General features: G+C 44.8%; 1 protein-coding gene across 8 annotated transcripts in view; it reads right to left on the bottom strand.

Moving 5' to 3' along the window:
• Positions 1 to 21,641, bottom strand: part of MTRR (5-methyltetrahydrofolate-homocysteine methyltransferase reductase) — a 132,144-nt gene that overhangs the window by 109,830 nt on the left and 673 nt on the right. For 5 of the 8 annotated variants that reach the window (XM_039523234.1, XM_039523233.1, XM_039523236.1 and 2 more), the window contains exons 2-3: positions 13,220 to 13,369; positions 7,664 to 7,817 (exon numbers count right to left, since the gene is read on the bottom strand). The exons of 1 other annotated variant lie outside the window; for it this stretch is intronic. In XM_039523234.1, the coding sequence (XP_039379168.1) occupies positions 7,664 to 7,817; positions 13,220 to 13,363 (298 nt within the window). In that variant the 5' untranslated portion in view covers positions 13,364 to 13,369. The remainder of the gene's footprint in view (positions 1 to 7,663; positions 7,818 to 13,219; positions 13,370 to 21,641) is intronic. 2 more of the 8 variants (XM_039523237.1, XM_039523238.1) reach the window with 1 other exon arrangement.

Below are 21,641 nucleotides of genomic sequence, written 5' to 3'. Positions count from 1 at the left end.
GGTGCCCCCTGCAGCTGTTTGCTTTCCCCAACACACAGAAACCCCAGTACAGCCCTGAACCAATCAGTCCCCCTTACTCACCATTTCGGGGCTCCCGTGCGTTATGTGCGCTCTCTTTGGGATGGGAAAATTAAGCATCCTGGAGCGCCAATCAGACTCTTTCCAGGCGCTTGTAGCCATGCAGGAGGAGCACTACGGCCACCGGCCCCCCCGCCGCCCTTGTCCCAAACCTCTTTCCCTTGTGCCCCCATGTTAGCTCCACACTCCCTTCCCGAGCCTGCAGGTTCTTACCACCACCAGCTGCCTCCAACAGCTGTATGTTCACCAACCAGCCCTGAGAACTATGACCCTTACCCTCTGCACTCAACCCCCATCACCATGCAGTACAGCCATTCTGAAGTGCAGCAGTCATTGCACAGCACTCCAGACAAGACACATTCAAACCTGTGACTGTACAGTTCCCCACTCCACCCCCTTGCCCTTTCAGATTCCAAAAAAGTTGTGTGTCTTCAATAAATGAATTTTTGGCTTTGAAAAGAGTCTTTATTATTGCAGAAAGTTAAAGATACCTTAGCCCAGGAAAGAAACAGGCACTGCAAATCAGCTTAGCAAACACAGATTCCTACTAACATTGTAACCACTGCACTTCACTCCTGTGCAAGGCACCAAACATTACTGTTGGTTTTCAGCCTCAAATTCCTCCCTCAAGGCATCCCTAATCCTTGCAGCCCTGTGCTGGGCCTCTCTAGTAGCCCTGCTCTCTGGCTGTGCAAATTCAGCCTCCAGGCATTGAAACTCGGAGGTCCATGCCTGACTGAATCTTTCACCCTTCCCTTCACAAATATTATGGAGGGTACAGCATGCGGATATAACCGCGGGGATGCTGCTTTCCCCCAAGTCCAGCTTCCCATACAGAGATCGCCAGCGCCCCTTTAAACGGCCAAAAGTACACTCCACAGTCATTCGGCACCGGCTCAGCCTGTAGTTGAACCGTTCCTTGCTACTGTCAAGGCTCCCTGTGTACGGTTTCATGAGCCACGGCATTAACGGGTAAGCGGGGTCTCCAAGGATCACAATGGGCATTTCGATGTCCCCTACTGTGATCTTCCGGTCAGGGAAAAAAGTCCCGGCCTGCAGCTTCCTGAAGAGGCCAATGTTCCAAAAGATGCGTGCGTCATGCACCTTTCCGGGACAGCCTGCGTTAATGTCAATGAAACGCCCACGGTGATCCACACGCGCCTGGAGAACCATAGAGAAATACCCCTTCCGATTAACGTACTCGGATGCTACGTGGGGTGGTGCCAGAATAGGAATGTGTGTCCCATCTATCGCCCCTCCACAGTTAGGGAAATCCATTTGGGCAAAGCCATCCACAATGTCCTGCACGTTCCCCAGAATCACGGTTCTTCTTAGTAGGATGTGATTAATGGCCCTGCAAACTTGTATCAACACGATTCCAACGGTCGACTTTCCCACTCCAAACTGGTTCCCGACCGATCGGTAGCTGTCTGGAGTTGCCAGCTTCCCGATTGCAATAGCCACCCGTTTCTCCACCAGCAGGGCAGCTCTCAATCTCGTGTCCTTGTGCTGCAGGGAGGGGGCGAGCTCCACACACAGTCCCATGAAAGTGGCTTTTCTCCTCCGAAAATTCTGCAGCCACTGCTCGTCATCCCAGACTTGCATGACGATGTGATCCCACCTGTCAGTGCTTGTTTCTCGAGCCCAAAAGCGGCATTCCACGGTGCTGAGCGTGTCTGTGAATGTCACAAGCAATTTCGTGTTGTACGCATTACGTGACTCGCTTTCATCGTCGGACTCCTCGCTGTCACTTTGGATCTTAAGCAATAGCTCAACTACCAAACGTGACGTGCTGGTGAGATTCGTCAGCATACTCCTCAGCAGTTCGGGCTCCATTTCCCACAGACCGAAACGGAACACAGAATCGCGCTGAACTGAAACCGTGCAAAGATGGCGCCAAATGTGGACGGAAACACGGGGATTGCTGGGATGTGAAGCGATGCATCATGGGGCATTGGGACAGGAACCAGAATGAACCCTTCCCACAACCTACGGCGCCAGAATGGGAAGAGGTGCTCTGTGGGATAGCTGCCCATAATGCACCACTCCCAACACCGCTGCAAATGCTGCAAATGTGGCCACACTGCAGTGCTGGTAGCTGTCAGTGTGGCCACACTGCAGCGCTTTCCCTACACAGCTGTATGAAGACAGCTTTAACTCTGTCATAAATAAACAGATCAGGGTTAAGGTCTCTTTTACCTGTAAAGGGTTAACATGCAGTACCTGATGACCACCTGACCAGAGGACCAATCAGAGACAAGATTTTTTCAAATCTCTGTGGAGGGAAGCCTTTGTCTGTGTTCTTTGTTAGAGCTCTCTTTGGATCTAAGAGAGGTCAGTCATGTCTCCAAGTTCTCCTGGAGTAGTTTCTACTATTTAATAGTGAGTATTAATTAGAGAGGCGGATTAGTTTTTTGAGTTGCTTTCTATATTTGCAATTGTGTGTTTGCTAAAGGAAATTCTTTATTCCTGTTCGCTGATATTGCTTTTACTGAGAAAGGGGGAGGGGGAATTCTCTCCAGAGATTGATAAGTTTAGACCCTGTATTGTTCTATCTTGGATTACAGAGACAGGTTACTTTCTTTTTATTCTTTAATAAATTCTTTTCTATTAAGGACTTAGTTAGTCTTTCCTTGGGAAAGAGGAGGGGGAGGTATCCCTCTGTAGTTAAATTCCGGTGTCTCTCCTAGGAAAAGGGAGGGGGGAGGAAGCAGGGGGGAATGGTTTATTTCTCCTGGGTATAAGAACTCCATGGATTTGGGGCTCTTGGGATCCCCTAGGATTTTGGGGAAGGACTGTGTCTCAATCCACATTTCCTGATTGAGTGGTGGCAGCGTAGTAGCTTTAAACTAGAATTTTAGTTTAGAAGAAGAATTCATGCAGGTCCCCACATTGGAACCCAACAGCTCCAAGTGGGGGTGAGACCTATGACAAACTCCCAGCGCTGTACAGCTGCAAGTGTAGCCAAACCCTTAATAAAGATACTGATCCAGCACAGGGTCAGAGCGACTACCTGCTCTTAACTACACTGTGATTAGGAGTTCTCACTGCCTTCTCAATGGCTAGAGAGGCCACAGTAAAAGATGCACTTACCATAACAAAGGGTTTTTTTCATGGTCGCCCCAGTGGACTAATTGATAAGGCATTGGCCGCCTAAACCAGGGATTGTGGGTTCAAGTCCCATCTGGGGAAAAGAGAATTTTTATGGGGGAGGGATACCTCAGTGGTTTGAGCATTGGCCTGCAAAACCCAGAGTTGTGAGTTAAATCCTTGAAGGGGCCATTTACAGATCTGGTCAAAAACACTGCTCTACAGCCAAAATGCTTCTGAAATAAATGTAGGCCAACTTTACTAATTCTGGGTCACTGAGAACGAAAATGATGCTTAAAATTGTTGATTGGCTCTAGTTTTCAAGTTATGCTATTGGGTCATTATATACGACCCTTGACTTGGGAATAGCTGAGGATAAGTGAGTTATAAAGGGAAGGGATCTCACTTTAAACCAGAAATGACTAAAATACATCTTTAACTGGATCTATGAATAAATCTATGACTGGGTTTGGACAGTACTTGCTTTTTAGGCAAAACAATGAATAATGCAATCTGAAGCTGGTATTGCGTCCTCCATGATATGAATTGCATCATGTTATTCCTAGAAGTCATGGATGCAATCATAACGAAGCTTACATCACTCTGCTGAACAAATTGCCCTATATCATCTCTAGAAATCATACAGTGTCATGCTCTCTTATTTGTCAGTGTTTCATTTTGCAAAGACACACATTTCTGTTTAGCCAAAGTGAGCAGAGATGCCTCGTACTTGTGTGAACAGTGCAGATAACTTCTGCTATGTTTGTGGTGAAATGACTTTTGCATCACAAAAGTGCAGTATAACCACTATGGTTAAGAAAGCCTATCACCTTTATTTTGGCTGCAAAATTGGAGATCAGGACAAGAGGTGGGCCCCACACATATGCTGCAACACTTGTGCAACAAATCTTTGCCAGTGCTTGAACAGGAAAAGGAAATCTATGCCTTTTGCAGTGCCAATGATTTGGAGAGAGCCAACAGATCATACCAGCAATTGTTACTTCTGCATGGTGCCTCCAGTTGGGAAAGGTGTGTCAAAGACGAAAAAGTGGACTGTGCATTATCCAAACATTCCATCAGCTATATGCCCAGTACCCCACGGAGAAGGACTGCCGGTTCCTGATGCACCAGAATCATTCTCACTTGAGTCAGACGAGGAAGAGGAAGAGGATGAAACTTCTGGTCCTGAACCATCAATGTCACAGGACCCACATTTTCTTCCATCCTCCTCCTCTGAACCACACCTCATAACACAAGGTGAACTGAATTACCTTGTCAGGGATTTGGAACTACCCAAGAGTAAGGCAGAGCTGTTGGGCTCCAGACTACAGCAGTGGAATCTCCTGGCAGGTGATGTTAGGGTTTCCATGTTCCATGACCATCAAAAGGATCTTGTCCCATTCTTCTTCATGGAAGGGGATCTTGTAGCCTGCAACAACATCGATGAGCAGCCCTCAACATCGTTCACGATCCAGATGAGTGGAGACTGTTCATTGATTCATCGAAGACGAGTCTTAAAGCTGTTTTACTGCATAATGGCAATGTTTTGCCATCAATTCCAGTTGGTCATGCAGTCCATATGAAGGAAACCTATAACAACATGAAACAACTTTGGAGGTGCATAAACTATGACCAACATCAGTGGCAGCTTTGTGGCGATTTGAAGGTTGTTGCTCTCTTGCTTGGTCTGCAGACTGGATACACAAAGTACTGCTGTTTTCTCTGCGAATGGGATAGTCATGCAAGAGATTCCCACTACATCAAGAAAGATTGGCCACTCCGACAGTCATTGGAGCCTGGGAGGAAAAATGTTCAGCATCCACCACTTGTTGAATCAAGGAAGATTTTGTTACCACCCTTACACATCAAGCTGGGTCTGATGAAGAACTTTGTCAAGGCTATTGACAAAACACAAGCAGCTTTCAAGTACATCTGTGGAAAATTTACAAGGTTAAGTGAAGCTAAGATAAAGGAAGGTGTCTTTGTTGGTCCTCAGATTCGTGAACTTCTTCGAGATGATGCATTTGACCATGCACTGCGTGGCAAGGAAAAGACGGCATGGAAAGCCTTCCAGTTAGTGGCAATAAATTTTCTCGGAAACAACAAGGCAGACAACTACAGGTTGTTGGTGGAAAACCTCCTCAAGGCATACAAAAGCCTTGGTTGCAACATGTCACTAAAGATACATTTTTTGCACTCTCATCTAGATTTTTTTCTACCGAACTGCGGAGCAGTGAGCAACGAGCACGGCGAGCGATTTCACCAGGACATTGCAACAATGGAGAAACGCTATCAGGGCAAATGGAGCCAATCAATGCTTGCAGACTATTGCTGGACAGTGACAAGAGATGCTCCATTTAATGAATACAAGATACAAGCCAAGAAGCGCCGAGTAGACACTGAATAGGACTAAACTATGTACATAATAGTTTTTTGCCTTTTGTTTCATAATAAATTTTAGTTATATAACCCTTTTGCTGATTTTTAAAGTGTTACATAAACACGACAGGTGAAATATTATCATGTAAAGCAACCATAAACACATGAAAAGACCTAGGTTTACAATTTATGATTAAAACTCTACTATCTACACAATATACATAGACATAAAATGTAAAAACTTAAATAACTTAGAAACAGTAGCCAATCAGTTGTTTTAATTGCCATATTTGAATTCAGCACATCAAAATACATAATAAATAGCACATTTTATCTCTGAAGCGGATGACTTCTCAAAAATTGTAGACCAGTGAAATCTGTCTGAGGATTAGTCCTGCTCTGAGCCGGGGGTTGGACTAGATGACCTCCTGAGGTCCCTTCCAACCCTGATATTCTATGATTCTATAGTATCTCTCCCCACTATTCACAAAGAATCCTAGGACTGGAAGGGAGCTTGAGAAGTCATCTAAAGTAGTCCCTTACACTCATGGCAGGACTAAGTACTATCTTGACAGGTGTTTGTCTAACCTGCTCTTAGGACTCTCCAGTGATGGAGATTCCAAAACCTCCCTAGGCAATTTGTTTCAGTGCTTAACTGCCCTGAGAGGAAGTTTTTCCTAATGTCCAAACCAAACTGCTCTTGCTGCAATTTAAGCCCCATTGCTTCTTGTCCTATCCTCAAAGGTTAAGGAGAAAAAATTTTCTCACTCCTCCTTGTAACAACCTTTTATGTACTTGAAAACTTATGTCCCCTCTCAGTAGGTATACTGTTAGTTTTAAAGATGTCATTACACACATAGCTAGCAAACATGAAATTAGTTACAAAAATCAGTGCTCTGTTTCACATTCTCAATTGTCCATCTGCAATGAGTAATAAATACAGTATCTTCTCCAGAATTAATATGACTATGGCTGCATACTTCTTATACTCTTCAGAAAACTCTCATAACTAAAAATAAACTTCAGAATACACATTGCAAAGTTTTTTAGCCTGATAGTTGAATGCAGATTGAACAGTCAGCAGCAGTCTGGTAGTGGAATTAAAGCTTTTCAGATGAACTTTTGCATTTCCAGAACTGTCTGGGTTTTGGTTTTATACCTCAATATTCTTTGATTTTTCCCCATTAACTTACTGACAAGTATTAACAATTTTAACTGTAGCTTAATTAACAAAAGCCATCTGATGTTTCTCACTATTGTTGAAATAGGTCATGGCACAAGTATTAAGAATTTTCATAAAAAAAACAAACAAACACTGACTTTTTTACACTTTCACATCTCCAAACTGACACAGTCAATGTATTATAAATTTGGTAATATAAATATTTTCCAAACCCACACTTCCTATCTCAGTTTGTAGTCTCAAATTACTTCTCACCCCCAGGATGCCCAATGGATATTAAATTGATAAATCACATTTTAATTTTGAATCACTTTCATGACAAATTCCTCCTATACTGCTTCACAATTATTACACACAAAATCAGCTAATAATATAAGTTGTATTGTAAGAGATTGGGGCCTGTCTCATAGCATTCTCTTTTGGATGGACCCTGGCTTACTCTTCTTGAACCCCCACCCACCCATGGGGAATTCTGCCAGGAACTGTCTCACCATCTCTAGGGAAGTTAGTTTCCAGCAGGGTCAGTTGTTACGGTTCTTTTTCTTTTAGTTCAAGTCTCCTCAACAAATAAGATCAAAACTTCTCAGTCTCCCTTCTGGTCATTTCTGTTTCAGGGAACTGCTCCTTCCAGCAGTAGCTCCAGTCTCTGTTAGGTATTGCAGCTCCTTTTCTCCATTTCTTGCTCTTCCTTTTATGAGAATCAGCCAATTAAGCTGCAGATCTTTTACCAGGCACAGCCAGCAGTGCTAGTCAGCCAGCCACTGGCTTCTGACCTCAATCAAATGGTATCCCTTATACCTTCACAACTATGAATAGGCTTATTTACTATTTTAAAATGATACCACACTACAGTGGGGACAATATAGTAACAAATTAATTTCTGATACTGATATAGAAGTACAGGAAAAGGGGACACAGGAAATATTGTATTACCTAACAATCCATAACGTAGATGTGCAAAATGATCAAGTGGCAGGGTCTTGTTTTTAATTTCCTTAACAAACTTGCAAGCTGTGTCTGGAGGGTCTCCAGTACCAGTAGTGGAAATAACAATAACAAGAGGGTCCTTTTCTGTTTCCAGAGTATACTATAAAAAGAGTGGGGAAAAAAGGCAAATTAAAAAGAATAACCCAATACACATTTATAGTCAAGTCAAAGAGTTGATCCTGGCAGTGTTGTTTTTTTACAATTGGATGGTCTCTCACTTTCCTCCCTACCCCACATTTTTATGCTCTCTTCTTCCGTATCTGCATGAGACCATAGTAAGCCTTCTAAATAATGCTAAGTTTATTTGGGGAATAACACATTCTCTCACTTTGTATTACTTTTTATGCTTGTAACCTCTTGTTTATTAACCTATTCTAACATGTGAAACAGTTTGTATAGAAGAAGAAAAGAGAAAAAGACTATCAGATTGCATGAACTCATGTCAGAAGTCTGAACTGCCTGGTCATCTTAACTCTATGATGTATGTATAATTAACCTAAAGAATGCCAGTGGTGTTGAACAACAGATCAGAGTTCATTTCTTTTTGTACAAGATGTAAACAGCACTGTCTTGCAATATGGTAAAAAAAAAATTGCACTCAGTAACATTACAAAAATCTTGTGAAACAGGATAGAGGGGTAAAGTGTGAAAGCAATACACGGGTATCCATACTAATCCTGTAAAATAATGGAATCTGCACATTTAGGGTCAAATTTTCAACAAGTCTTTAATCTCACACCATTTGTATGGCCAATCAATTAAGGGCAAAATTCTGAGCACATCATTACTTGCATATCCAAAGATGAGGTGTTTTGAAAATGTGGCCCTTTACAGTATCTGCCACCTATCATTTGGAAAATGCATCTTTTGCATATTTCCCTTTTAACTGATTGATTGTTAAAGTGTTATATGTTGCTTTCACAAGAACTACTTAAATCAACTCTGGTATTTATTTACATGCATTTGAAATTCTCAGGTGAAAACAATTCAGCTTGTTTGATGAGTCAAGTTGTACATAGCAAGAAAAAAGTGGTTGCAGCTGCCCTGTGAGCTTAGTGGCAAAAGCATATCAACTGTCAGTTTGATTAATCAGACATCTACATCCTCTGAAGTATCCCTGTAGGGTAAGTTTGGAATCACATGAACAGCTAGCAGTTCACATGAAAAAGACAATTTTAATTTAAACATGTTCCAAGTGCTTTTATTTAAACAAAATGTTTAAATCTAAATATTAAGGTTATGACAAGTTATAAATAATGGTTACAACACAGATGTACAGTATCTAGCTCAGGCTACTAGTTCCTAATTTAAGCATTTATAGTACAGACAATAGGAGGTCTTATCATAAGGGCAGTCTTACATCTTAATTTAGAACTTAAGATTTTGTGGGACTTTTTTCATACCCATAATAATGTAAATTTCTAGGTCTTCCACCTCTTTCTCAAGGCACACAAAAACACCACTCGCACAGACCCAGTCCCATTATATAATTCTAAAAATTTCTAAATTATGAATGAAGGCAAGCAAACAAGATCTATCAGGACTTTTTTTTTCCCCCGCAACTTTTCAAATAACTTGTTTTAGCTGTTTCCAATATAAATTGTAAAACTAAAAACTGAAATGTATTTCTGTTCAGATGCTGTTTTACACCCTGAACTCAACCCCTCAGATGAAGCCAGCTATAATGTTTATAATATAGCTGTGCAGGAATAAACCCACAATGAGGACAAAACATCTTTTCCTTTGTACATATCAGAATCAAAATGATGCTTAAAAAGAGTCTTCCATCAATCCACAGGCAAGGCTGGCAAGGCTGGCACTAAGTCACATACAGCTCTGCAGAACCACAAACCCTTGGGACGTGCTCTGGGTAAGAGGGCTGGGATACTATACAGAAGAATCAAGACCTTTCGATACATTGCTGAAGTCCCATGCACATACATTATGGCATAAATCCATTCCCTTTAGTGCTTTCGGAACTATCCCTGTAGCAGGCCCATTGGAGTCACTAAGGGTATGTCTACACTGCAAAAAAGCACTGCAGCAGCAAGTCTCAGAGCCTGGGTCTACAGACTCAGGCTCACACTACAGCACTACAAATAGCCATGGAGAGGTTTTGGCTCAGGCTCTGAACTCCGAACCCTACCCTCCTACCAAAGGCTTCAGAGCCTGAGCTGGAATGGCTACACAGCTATTTTATTTTATTGCCGTAGTGTGATCCCCGCAAGCCTGAGCGTGTAGACCTTGTCACTGAGAGGAGGAGGGTTTTTTTTTTTGTTTTTTCCAGTGCAGATATACCATAAAAGCATCAGAGATGCCTTGGTAGCTTAACTGTTGTTGCTAGGCCATATGCCACCCTCCAGCTGAGGTCACTCCTCAGTGCCCAATGCTAGGTCAAGACCTTCTCTCCCTGCACTCTCGGATGCTGGCTTCTGTGCTACCCTCTAAGTGCAAAGTCAGGAGGTAAAAAAGAGAAGAGGTGGCATGGGGCATGCTCCGTCCTTGCCTTAATGGGTGAGTGTGTGCATGCACAGCAGCATGGAAGTGCTTATAGGAGACATCAGAAAATTGTTATTCCCCTTTCCCTATTGGCAAAATTAGTCTAACTAAGCCAGCTGTTAGTCCCTGATCTGACACAAGGGAATTTTGCCCCTCGGGCCTTCCATGTTGGACTTCACACAAGCCCTACAAAACCTAGGCCTAGCCCTGGTATATTTTTCCCTGATTTGTCCTAGCCAAACAGAAGACCTCTCCATTCAGATACAGCTGCTCCCTGGAGAGATCTGCAAAGCTATACAAATTGTCTTCTTCTCTTACCAAAACAAATAATAAACTTTAATCAAAAAATTCTCACATATGCACAACATTTCATCTCATCAGTAAATCACAGCTCGGTGCCAACTTGCCATGTCTGACAAAACAGACTTGTTCCGGTAGCAGGCCACCTCCAGCCAAACAGGCCTGGAGATACCCCCACATGAATCTGTAGAGTGTGTGGAAGGAAGAGACAACTGCTCTGAAGTAGACTGGAGGCTCCCTCCCCTTTTGGGCTTGCTTTATGTTCTTTCCATTAAGAATTGTTAATGTGTATAAAATATACAAGATGTGCTACTGTAAGTAACATTACACAGTAAGTGTTCTTTTACAAGTAGAAGCTCTGCTGCCAAACAAGTAGTACTTCCCATAAAGATGACATGAGAACATCCCATGAGATGACATGTGTTCTCTGTTGCTCCTTTGATTACATGAAAATATCACCCATCCCTGATTTCCAGAACAGGTTTTGTTTTCTGCTTATTTATTTCCCCAGGAATATCAGGAATGTCAAGTTTTATCTTTTCTGTTCTTGTTGGAGGACCCAGATGTGTGGATTTGGTCCTCTCACAACCTTTAACAGAGAGTGTGGGATTCCTGAGTTCTTAAAAACACTTTGGTATAGAACTCTTTACTAGATAGGTGTAACAGACAAACAAACAAAACCCCCAAAGAATTTAAATCATTCTGAGAGCTTGGCTACACTGGAGAGTTGCAGTGCTGGTGGTGGCTTTACAGCGCTGCAACTCACTCACCATCCACACTTGCAAGGCACATACAGCGCTGTATCTCCCTGGCTACAGCGCTGGTTGTACTCCACCTCAACCTGGGGAATAACGACTATAGCGCCGCCAGTGTGGCCACCAAAAGCGCTGTTATTGGCCTCCAGAGGTATTCGGAGGTATTGGGGGGAGGAAGCTGTGCAGTCCCAGCTGCGCTCCAGCCATAGGAATGATGATACCTATGGGCAGATATCAAAGGCCATGCTGGAAAGGGGCCAGGACCGGGACGCGCTGCAGTGCAGGGTTAAAGTGAAGGAGCTGCAGAGTGCCTACTGCAAAGCCTGCAAGGGAAACCGCCGCTCCGGTGCTGCCCCCACGACCTGCCATTTTTACAAAGAGCTGGACGCGATACTTGGGGGTGACCCCACCTCCACTCTAAGGACCACGATGGACACTTCAGAGTGGGGGGGGAAGGAGGAGGAGGAAAGCGAGAGTGAGGGTACTGGGGTGGGGGGAGACACCCCGGAGTCCCAGGAGGCATGCAGCCAGGAGCTCTTCTCAAGCCAGGAGGAAGGTAGCCAGTCGCAGCAGCCGGTACTTGGTGGAGGACAAACAGAGGAGCGGGTTCCTGGTAAGCAGCTTTTATTTTCAGGATTGAAATTGTTCGGGAGAGGAGGGAGGGTTAGGGCTGCATGCATGCATGCCTAGATGCGGAACAGCGCATTGATGTGGTCTATCACGTCGCGGTAATCGGCCTCGGTAATCTCTTCAAAAGTTTCAGCCAGAGCGTGGGCAATGCGCTTGCGCAGGTTTCTTGGGAGAGCCACTGTGGTCCTTGTCCTAGTCAGGCTAACGCGTCCGTGCCACTGTGCCGGGAGGGGTGGGGGGACCATTGCAAGACACAGGCAAGCTGCATAGGGGCCAGGGCGGAATCCGCATTGCAGTAGAAGACCCTCCCGTGCTTCCCAGGTGACCCACAGCAGCGAGATATCTTCCAGGATAAACTCCTGTGGAAAATGTTGGGATAGTGTTCAGTGTAGGTGCCCCCTGCAGCTGTTTGCTTTCCCCAACGCACAGAAAGCCCGAGGACAGTACAGCCCTGAAATAATCAGTCCCCCTTACTCACCATTTCGGGGCTCCCATGCATTATGTGCACTCTCCTTGGGATGGGAAAATTATGCTATTGTGAAGACTGTTACCCTCTTTAACTGCGGGGGAATAACTGTCTGGTATAAACAATGCTGCCTCTGTTAAGTGTTGCATTTTTGCCTTTACTGATGCAACCTTGAGATCTCGGCTGCCCATGTTATCAACGGCTGAGAGACTACAAAACCTCCGGAAGAAGCCGCGAAAAAGCAAAGAAGACATGCTGCAAGCAGTTGTGCAGCACTCTGTCACAGAGAATCAAAAAGTGCAGGACTGGAGGGAAAGGGAAAGCAGGATCCGCCAGAGAAATGCAGCGGACAGGAAGAAAAGCACAAAGCAGCTGATAAGCATCCTGGAGCGCCAAGCAGACTCTATACAGGCGCTCGTAGCCATGCAGGCGGAGCACTACCCCCCCCCCCACCGCCCTTGTCCCAAAGCTCTTTCCCTTGTGTCCCCATGTCAGCTCGAAACCCCTTCCCCAGCATCCAGGTTCTTACCACGACCACCAGCTGCCTCCAACACCTGTATGTTCACCAACCAGCCCTGAGAACTACGACCCTTACCCTCTGCACTCAACCCCCATCACCATGCAGTATAGCCATCCTGAAGTGCAGCAGTCATTGCACAGCACTCCAGACAAGACATATTCAAACCTGTGACTGTACAGTTCCCCACCCCAACCCCCTGCCCTTTTAGGTTCCCAAAAACTTGTGTCTGTCAAAAAAGTTATTTTCTTTTCAATAAATGAATTCTTGGCTTTGAAAATAGGAAAATACATTTCTTAAAAGTCTATTTTCCAAACCAGCATAGAGTATCTCACCTTGTCAGACTCACTTATACAGTGAATATCAGCTTCAAATCCATGTGCATCTGCCTGCTCGCATATCTCCTCAGCTATGGCTTTTGCCTGTCCCTTCTGTGTTGCATAAAGCAGCAAAAACCGCCTCTTTATTTCACAGCACATTTTAAACTATATTGCAGAAAGGAAAAGGAAAGGCAGGTTTACTTCATACAAAGAAATTGAAGCCTCACCATTTATAGAAAAACAGACACCTGGTTTTTACATTAAATATGCAGACCAAGGGGCCTAGACTAGAGGGAGTCCCATGCAGATTGAACCCTATGCCTACACAAAGGTCCTTGCAGGACTGAGGCTTGAAGGACCAGTCGGTGACAGCAACACACCATATTCATGTGGGTTTTCATTTACTTTACTTTGAAACAAAGCAACAGAGCAATGATTCTCACAAAAAGGAATGCTGCTATTTGTTACATGATCCCTTATTTCCCACAGAAAATTGGTGTATATTTTGACGTATTTTTGGAGTTTGCGTAAGAGAAATGGGTGTACACTTGGTGACGCCAACAGCGTAAACATACAACCAAGTGCAATTTGTTACTTGTTTTAAAAAAAAAAAGCTCTCTCAACACAAGTAAATTCTGCTCTAGCCACTGTAGGCCAAATCCTAAAGCCCTTAAACACAGGTCAAAAATCTACTGAAGTCAACAGGTGTCTTCCAGGAATAATGACTTCAGCATTTGGCTCTGTACTTTATTATTATTCTTTACACCATGATTCAAAAACTAAGTATTTCTAATAACAGTAAAAATATCAGTATGTTTTTCCTTAGAATGAGAATATATATTAAAGCGATCAAAGCATTCCCTAATATGAAATGTAATTCCCTCCCCAAATATACGTTGCGGTTTTGGGCGGGGGGGGGGAGGAGAGGGGAGTTACAAGCCACAGCATATATTTATGTTTTCTCCTTTAATTAAAAAAAAAAAATAAGAGTTACTTTACACAAACTATTCTCTTTTAAGATTTTCTTTTATGTGCATATCAAAATTCTAAAACACCTTTAGACAGGAGAAGGAAGATTACTGGAACTGGCAAGTAAAAATTACAACTGGCTTGTACCTTCTATATATACTGTAAATTAATCCTTTGTACATTAATCTTCTGTGTCACCATTTTGTTGCTGCTATGAAACTCCTGTAAAAACTCTTGTGACTATAGTTACTGTGCTAACTGAACACGTATTAAAGTAAATGTCGTCTGAGTTTTTTCATATGCTCAGATCTGATTTCTCATCATTATTGCATCTTCCCCCTGCACACCCACATGATCAATTACAACAGACTCTCAATTTATGATTCACATGCTTTGGTATATTGAAGCCTGTAACAAAATGACAACTGCATTTTCCTCTCTTCCCCCTGGGAAACAGGATCTACACCAAGCACAGTCCAGTACAAAAGAAAAGCACTGCATGTCTGGTGCTCTACCGATAAGACAGGATATTGCTCTCCACAGTTTTATTGCAGGTAATGTGTGACAGTAAACCTTTACTGCTTTAAGTAATCCTATAAATTAGAGTATGTCTACACTACGGGATTATTCTGATTTTACAGAAACCGGTTTTTTAAAACAGATTGTATAAAGTCGAGTGCCACACTAAGCACATTAATTCGGCGGTGTGCGTCCATGTACCGAGGCTAGCGTCGATTTCCGGAGCGTTGCACTGTGGGTAGCTATCCCATAGTTCCCGCAGTCTCCCCCGCCCTTTGGAATTCTGGGTTGAGATCCCAATCCATGATGGGGCAAAAACTGTCACGGGTGATTCTGGGTAAATGTCGTCACTCAATCCTTCCTCTGTGAAAGCAACATCAGACAATCATTTAGCGCCCCTTTTCCCTGGATTGTCCTGGCAGACGCCATAGCACGGCAACCATGAAGCCCGTTTAGCCTTTTGTCACTGTCACCGTATGTGTACTGGATGCTGCTGACAGACGCGGTACTGCAGTGCTACACAGAAGCATTCATTTGCCTCTGCAAGGTAGCAGAGACAGTTACCAGCCCTATTGCACCGTCTGCTGCTTTGGAAATTGGTGATGACGGTTACCAAGCCTATTGCACCGTCTGCCTCTCCAGGAGACAAAGCTTAAAGAAGGGAATGACCGGGAGTCATTCCCATTTTTGCCCAGGCGCCCCTGGCCGACCTCACCGAGGCCAGCCAGGAGCACTCACGGGATGATGAGGACTGTTTTTAAGCCTTTTGTACTGTCTGCCATCAGGAAAGGAAGGGGAGGGGATGCTGCTGTTCAGTGCCGCAGCACTGCATCTACCAGCAGCATGCAGTAGACATACGGTGACATTGAAATAAGGCGAGAAACTATTTTTTTCCCTTTTCTTTCACGGAGGGGAGGGGGGTAAATTGACAACATATACCCTGAACCACCCGGGACAATGTTTTTGACCCTTTTGGGAGCTCAGCCAAGAATGAAAATGCTTTTCGGAGACTGCGGGGACTGTGGGATAGCTGGAGTCCTCAGTCCCCCCTCCCTCCCTCCATGAGCGTCCATTTGATTCTTTGGCTTTCTGTTACGCTTGTCACGCAGCACTGTGTTGAGTCCCTGCTGTGGCCTCTGTCTATCATAGCCTGGAGATTTTTTCAAATGCTTTGGCATTTCGTCTTCTGGAACGGAGCTCTGATAGAACACATTTGTCTCCCCATAAAGTGATCAGATCCAGTATCTCCCATACAGTCCATGCTTATCAGCGCTCCACGCTGGGCAAACAGGAAATGAAATTCAAAAGTTCGAGGGGCTTTTCCTGTCTACCTGGCCAGTGCATCCGATTCAGATTGCTGTCCAGAGCAGTCACAATGATGCACTGTGGGATAGTGCAAGGAGGCCAATACTGTCGAATTGCGGCCACACTAACCCTAATCCGACATGGCAATACCGATTTCAGCGCTACTCCCCTCGTCGGGGAGGAGTACAGATATCAGTATTAAGAGCCCTTTATATCGAAATAAAAGGCTTCGTTGCGTGGACGGGTGCAGGGTTAATTCGGTTTAACGCTGCTAAATTCGGTATAAATGTGTAGTGTAGACCAGGCCTTAGAGTGGGTGAACCAAGAGATAACTGTTAGTGGTACAGTGCTGGTACCATGCCTCAATTCCTATAAATGATGGAAAAAGTAACTACTGAGAAGAAATAAACCTTTCATTGCATTTTGGTGTATTAAAATACTACATTTTTACATAAAATTTAATATTAATAATTATGAAGACCTCTTCAAACAAATCTGTCTGAATTTGCAACCTGTGAGAAATAAGTTTTACACACAAAACAAAGGTACAAATTTACCTTTTTTCCTTTTCAACAGGAATTACATAGGGTATATCATGTATGTTAAAGATTGGAATTTTTAAAAACTCTCATGATATTTGATTGTGATATCACCACATGAATATTTTATATGGATTCAGACTGCAAATCCAAATCCTGTATTTTAATCCTGATTGGCTTCCCCTTCCTCTGAATGAGGTGAAATTGCATTTCAAGAGGCTAAGTGTCTGTACCGTCTAAACTTTTACTTTTCACATCCTCAAAGAGAGAGACAGCCAACTCCTTTGCCTGATGCCACAATGCAACCACATTTATGCTGAAATATTGATATTCTTCTACATTAGCTCATCTACTGGAACTAAAGGGTAACTGTCTGAAAGGCTTTTTGAATCATTCTGAATGGAAAACACATCAATATTTAAGCTTTAGCAAGGTGGAAAGCATATTTGTATTCTAGGACCTCAGAATACAACAATGTAAACATGGATCATCAGCATTTCTCTCCATAAATACAGAAACCATCTGTGGGGCAAGACTTTCACTCATCAGAGACTCCTCTGATCTCAAATGATCTCACTAGACCAGTGGTTCTCAACCCGCGGGTCGTATGTGACCCAATTAGCACACAGCTGCGTGCTAAAGGCCGCAGGGCCCATGTGGCGGGATCCGGGTTGCCAGACTGCCCTGCCCGCGTGGCAGGGTGTGGGTTGCCAGGCTCCCCTGCCTGCACACTGGGGTCTGGGGCCGCCCTGCCCTGCGTGCCAGAGTCCAGGCTGCCGGGGCTGTGCTGCCCTGCCACCCAGCGCTGCAGCGGGGTCCTCTCCTGGCCCCACTCTATGGATGGGTCTCTGGGTGGGGGCTGGGGCACTGGGAATAGGCACGTGGGGGGGGCAGTTGGGAGGGGTGCTGTGGTTCTCAACCTGTGGTCCAAGTAACACATTTTAGGCCGCATATGCAGTCCACATGATAAATAGTTGAGAACCACTGCATTCGACCTATCTGGTGAGAAGTGAATAGTTTAAAATATCAAATTCAATCCAGAAAAAAAGCCTCTGAAATAAAAATCCATATAAACCAAATACCAGCTGTACATAGTCCTCAACTTGCAGACATTTGTGTCAACCTGATTTGTTTTTCAACTGATGGCAACAGACGGGGCTTGAACCAGTTACTGGCAATAGGACTAAACAGATGCAAAAGTTTAAGGGAGGGAGGGCCAGTGAAGTCCATGGGTGATGTCTTGGTAAGAATCCCACCTCCACACATACCAGGATTTCTACCAGAATGCTTTCCCTGGCCGTGCGCATAGGATCCATCTTTCTTCTCTGCATATAGCTAGTAAGTGGCTAAGTACAGAACACCAAAGTTACGAACTGACCGGTCAACCACACACATAATTTGGAACCAGAATTACACAATCAGACAGCAGCAGAGGCAAAAAAAAACAAAACAGTACAATACTGTGTTAAATGTAAACTACTAAAATAGTAAAGGGAAAGTTTAAACAAATATTTGACATAGTAAGGAAACTGTTTGTGCTTGTTTCATTTAAATTAAGATGGTTAAAACAACATTTTTATTCTGAGTAGTAAAGTTTAAAACAGTATTAATATTCAGTTGTAAACTTTTGAAAGAAGAACCGTAACATTTTATTCAGAGTTACAAACATTTCAGAGTTATGAGCAACCTCCATTCCTGAGGTGTAGGTAACTCTGAAGTTCTACAGTATGAAGCTTCACCACCTCTGGCTGTGAGAATGGAACAAGAGCTTTCTCCCTCCACATCAAAGTCTGACTACTGTGGGAGCACAGCTCTATTCTACCCCTCCTCCAACCAATGATTTTTGGGCCACCATCCTCTTCCTTCTCCGTGAAGAGCTCCAGTGTTTACGCTGCTGCTGCTGCTCACAACTTTCCCAAGCAGCACAAGAGCAAAACTGATAGATGACTGGTGCCTCCCCACAACTTTCCCAAACTGCGCTGGCTCCCTCTGACTGCTCTCCCTAGCAGCCAGGCCCCAGAGCCACTCCTAGATGCTGCCTGGTGCAGCACAGCAACTGCCTGGGAGAGTGCCTGGCTGTGGCTGGGCTTGGCTTCCAGGACAGAGGCTGAGCAAGTTGGAGCCCCTCACCCCGCTCCCCCACCCCGCACTCTTAGAGTCAGTTCTTGTCCCCGGAACCTGAGGCTGGGCAGGAAGCGGTGGCAGCAGCAGCCTGCTTCCTGCCGAGGCTCGACTTCTGGGGACAGGAGCCAACTCTGAGCATGCTCGAGGGGTGAGGGAGCTCCAGCTTGCTCAGCCACTGCCCCCAGAAGCTGAGCATGGGCGGGGGGCAGCCTGCCACAGCCAGGCGCTCTCCCAGTCAGCAACTGAACTGCACCAGGCAGCAACCCAGGCAGCCTGGCTGGAAGAGGCTCTGGCCCCGCCCCTTCCCTCCTGGCCCCACCCCTTCATCTCCCCATCTGGGCAGGCTGCTGGAGGGGCACTTGGCCCTTTGTGCACCTCCCAAGGGTCTCCTCTGAACAGGTCAAGATACCTGTGTTAGTCTAGTAAAACTACATGCTATCTTGACAACAGGCTTACTTCAGTTATTTATCTCTGAATACTGCCAAAAAAAATTTTTTAATTTAAAAACTACAAAAGGAGCTTATTTTACCTATCCTGAATTAGTAGAAGACTGTTGGTCAGAAATATTCCAAGACCCTGGCACACAAAGAAGCTAACTGAAGCCTACATGATTCACAGTGACTCACACACTGGTGAATATCTTGTACAGTGCAGGATATGTACCTGAACTGACATGATTTTCTGTACTCTTCTTCCTTTCCTGTATATACTCAAAAGGCAGTAGGTCAGTTCATTTACGCTATAGGTTCCAAATGAAAGATAATAAAATTGAATAGTACTAAAGTGTCAAAATATGACAGCAATGCCTTTTAACCTCACCACATTCACATCTGTTGACACTTACATGCCCCAAAACAACAAAGTGTTCTAAACAGTGAAAACAGCAAGACAGAGATTTGTTTGCCCTCCTGGCTGGCTGTGACCCAAAGAGCTCCTCAATGCCCACTGGCACACGGCCCACTCTACTGAAACTGATATCTGGCCTGACATTCACTACCTCCAACGCCACACTGTTGTTGTAATATGTATCCAAAAGGTATCTTGTAAGGTATCATATGTAAACCAATGAAAGGCTGGTCATGAATATGATTGTGTGATGTATGTATCTGTTGTGTGTAAATTCTGCAACTGAACACCCTCCTGGGTCCTAGTGCCAGTCATGCTCCCTTCTGAATGCTGGGAACCTTCCTGTTTTCTGTGCAACAGTGAGTGCCCGCAGTGGGGCGGGGGGGGAAGGGAGGATGAGGGGGAAGAGGCAGTGGGGAAGGAAAGGAGTGGAATAAGGCAGGGGAGGGGAATGTGGGAGTGAGGCATAGGTGCTGGAACTAGGGTGTGGGGGTGCTGCCATACCCCCTGGCTTGAAGTGGTTTCCATTATATACAGGGTTTACAGTTTGGTTCAATGGCTCTCAGCGCACACACACACACACACACCCCTTGTTCCAGCACCCCTGGAGTGAGGAACGGGGCTGGAAAAGGCACATGAGAGGGGGAAGAAAAGGGATACGGGAATCCCAAAGGGGAGCAGGAGCCCAGCATGCAGCATCCCCTCTGCAGCAGCTGGGGCTCCCCATTAAGCAGGCCCATCGAACCCTCAGCCTGACAACCCCTACCCCACTGAGCCCCAACCAGCTGCACCTGGACCCCCACCCCATCAAGCCCCACTTCCCCAACACCCCCCACCACCAAGCCCCATCTCCCCACACCCAGAACCCCCGCTGAGCCTCAACCACCTTCACCTGGATCCCCTACAGCATCTCATTGCCCCTGCAGCCGGGACCCCACAATGAGCCCTTGTGCATCCAGATTACCCACTGAGCCACCCACACCCAGATTGCCCCACATAGAAACCTCTCACCCACAGATGGATGCCCCACACTAAGCCCTTCCGCACTTGGATCCTGCTGGGCTGAGTCTGCCCACCTACACCTGTTATGCCTGGGTGCAGAAGGGCAGGGCCCTGGGGTGTTTCTGAGGCAGGTTTGTCCCTTGTACTGTGTCAGGGTTGGGGGCCACCTCACTGCTGAGTCCCTGTATTGGGGGAGGTGGGGGCTTCAGGGTAATCTCACACATCAATGGAGCCAGTGGCCTATGCTCCCCACTGACATGCTGGAGCCACCTTTATTTATTAACAAATAACATTTGCAGAATTTTAGAATAGATGATCATAATGGTCCCTTCTGATCTTGAATTCTATGATTCTATGATTAATATTATGTGCATAATTTTTATTTTTTTGGGCAAGATTTTTTAATTTTTTTTGGCACAGAATTCCCTCAGGAATAAACAAAGTCCTCACTTGCTGAGGTAGAGGGGTGCGACTTACAGTTGTGGGTATCCTGAACAGAACATCACATTGCCAACCAAAGACAAGTTGTATTGCAAATGACACATAAGAAACGCACTGAGATGCTTTGGGGAAGTAAATGTGCACAGTTCACATGTTCAAAATACACTGCGCAGGCATATAGTGTGGACACAACCTACAGAAGTCAACAGCAGCAGGGGACAGGCTCAAACAAAAAAAAATCAAGGTGACAGAGTTTAAAGCACAATTATTATATTTTCCCAGAGAACAGAAAACTATTTTTTGGTTTTTTTTAAAAAGGGGGGGGGGCTTCATGACTTTTCATATTGGGAGGAAGAGTAGAAGGAAGAAGCTTGTATACATGTTGATTCAATATAAAAAATAAGAGTGAAGGTATTGTTGAGCCTCAGTCAACCATTCCAATGGAAAGGGCTCCCTTGCCACATTGGCAGACCTCTTTGGACCCCCCTTTGCCAAGCCAATGAGAGGCAGGTGCCTAACTGTAAAAGCGTTAATGAAAGCGGGATGTCATGATCAGGAAGCTCACCACCTGGTCTGAATAGGGCTCCTTGTCCTGGAGGATAAAATCTACTGAATAACGCGGGGGGCGGGGGGGAATTGTAAAGACCTAAGAGCCGCCCTTGAGAAGCGCTTCGCGCTCAAGGTAAGAGCCT

The sequence above is a fragment of the Mauremys reevesii genome, linkage group 2, assembly GCF_016161935.1.
Source record: "Mauremys reevesii isolate NIE-2019 linkage group 2, ASM1616193v1, whole genome shotgun sequence".
Classification (NCBI taxonomy): Eukaryota; Metazoa; Chordata; order Testudines; family Geoemydidae; genus Mauremys; species Mauremys reevesii.
The sequence above is the reverse complement of the archived record's forward strand: the minus strand, read 5'-3'. Positions and strand labels throughout refer to the sequence as shown.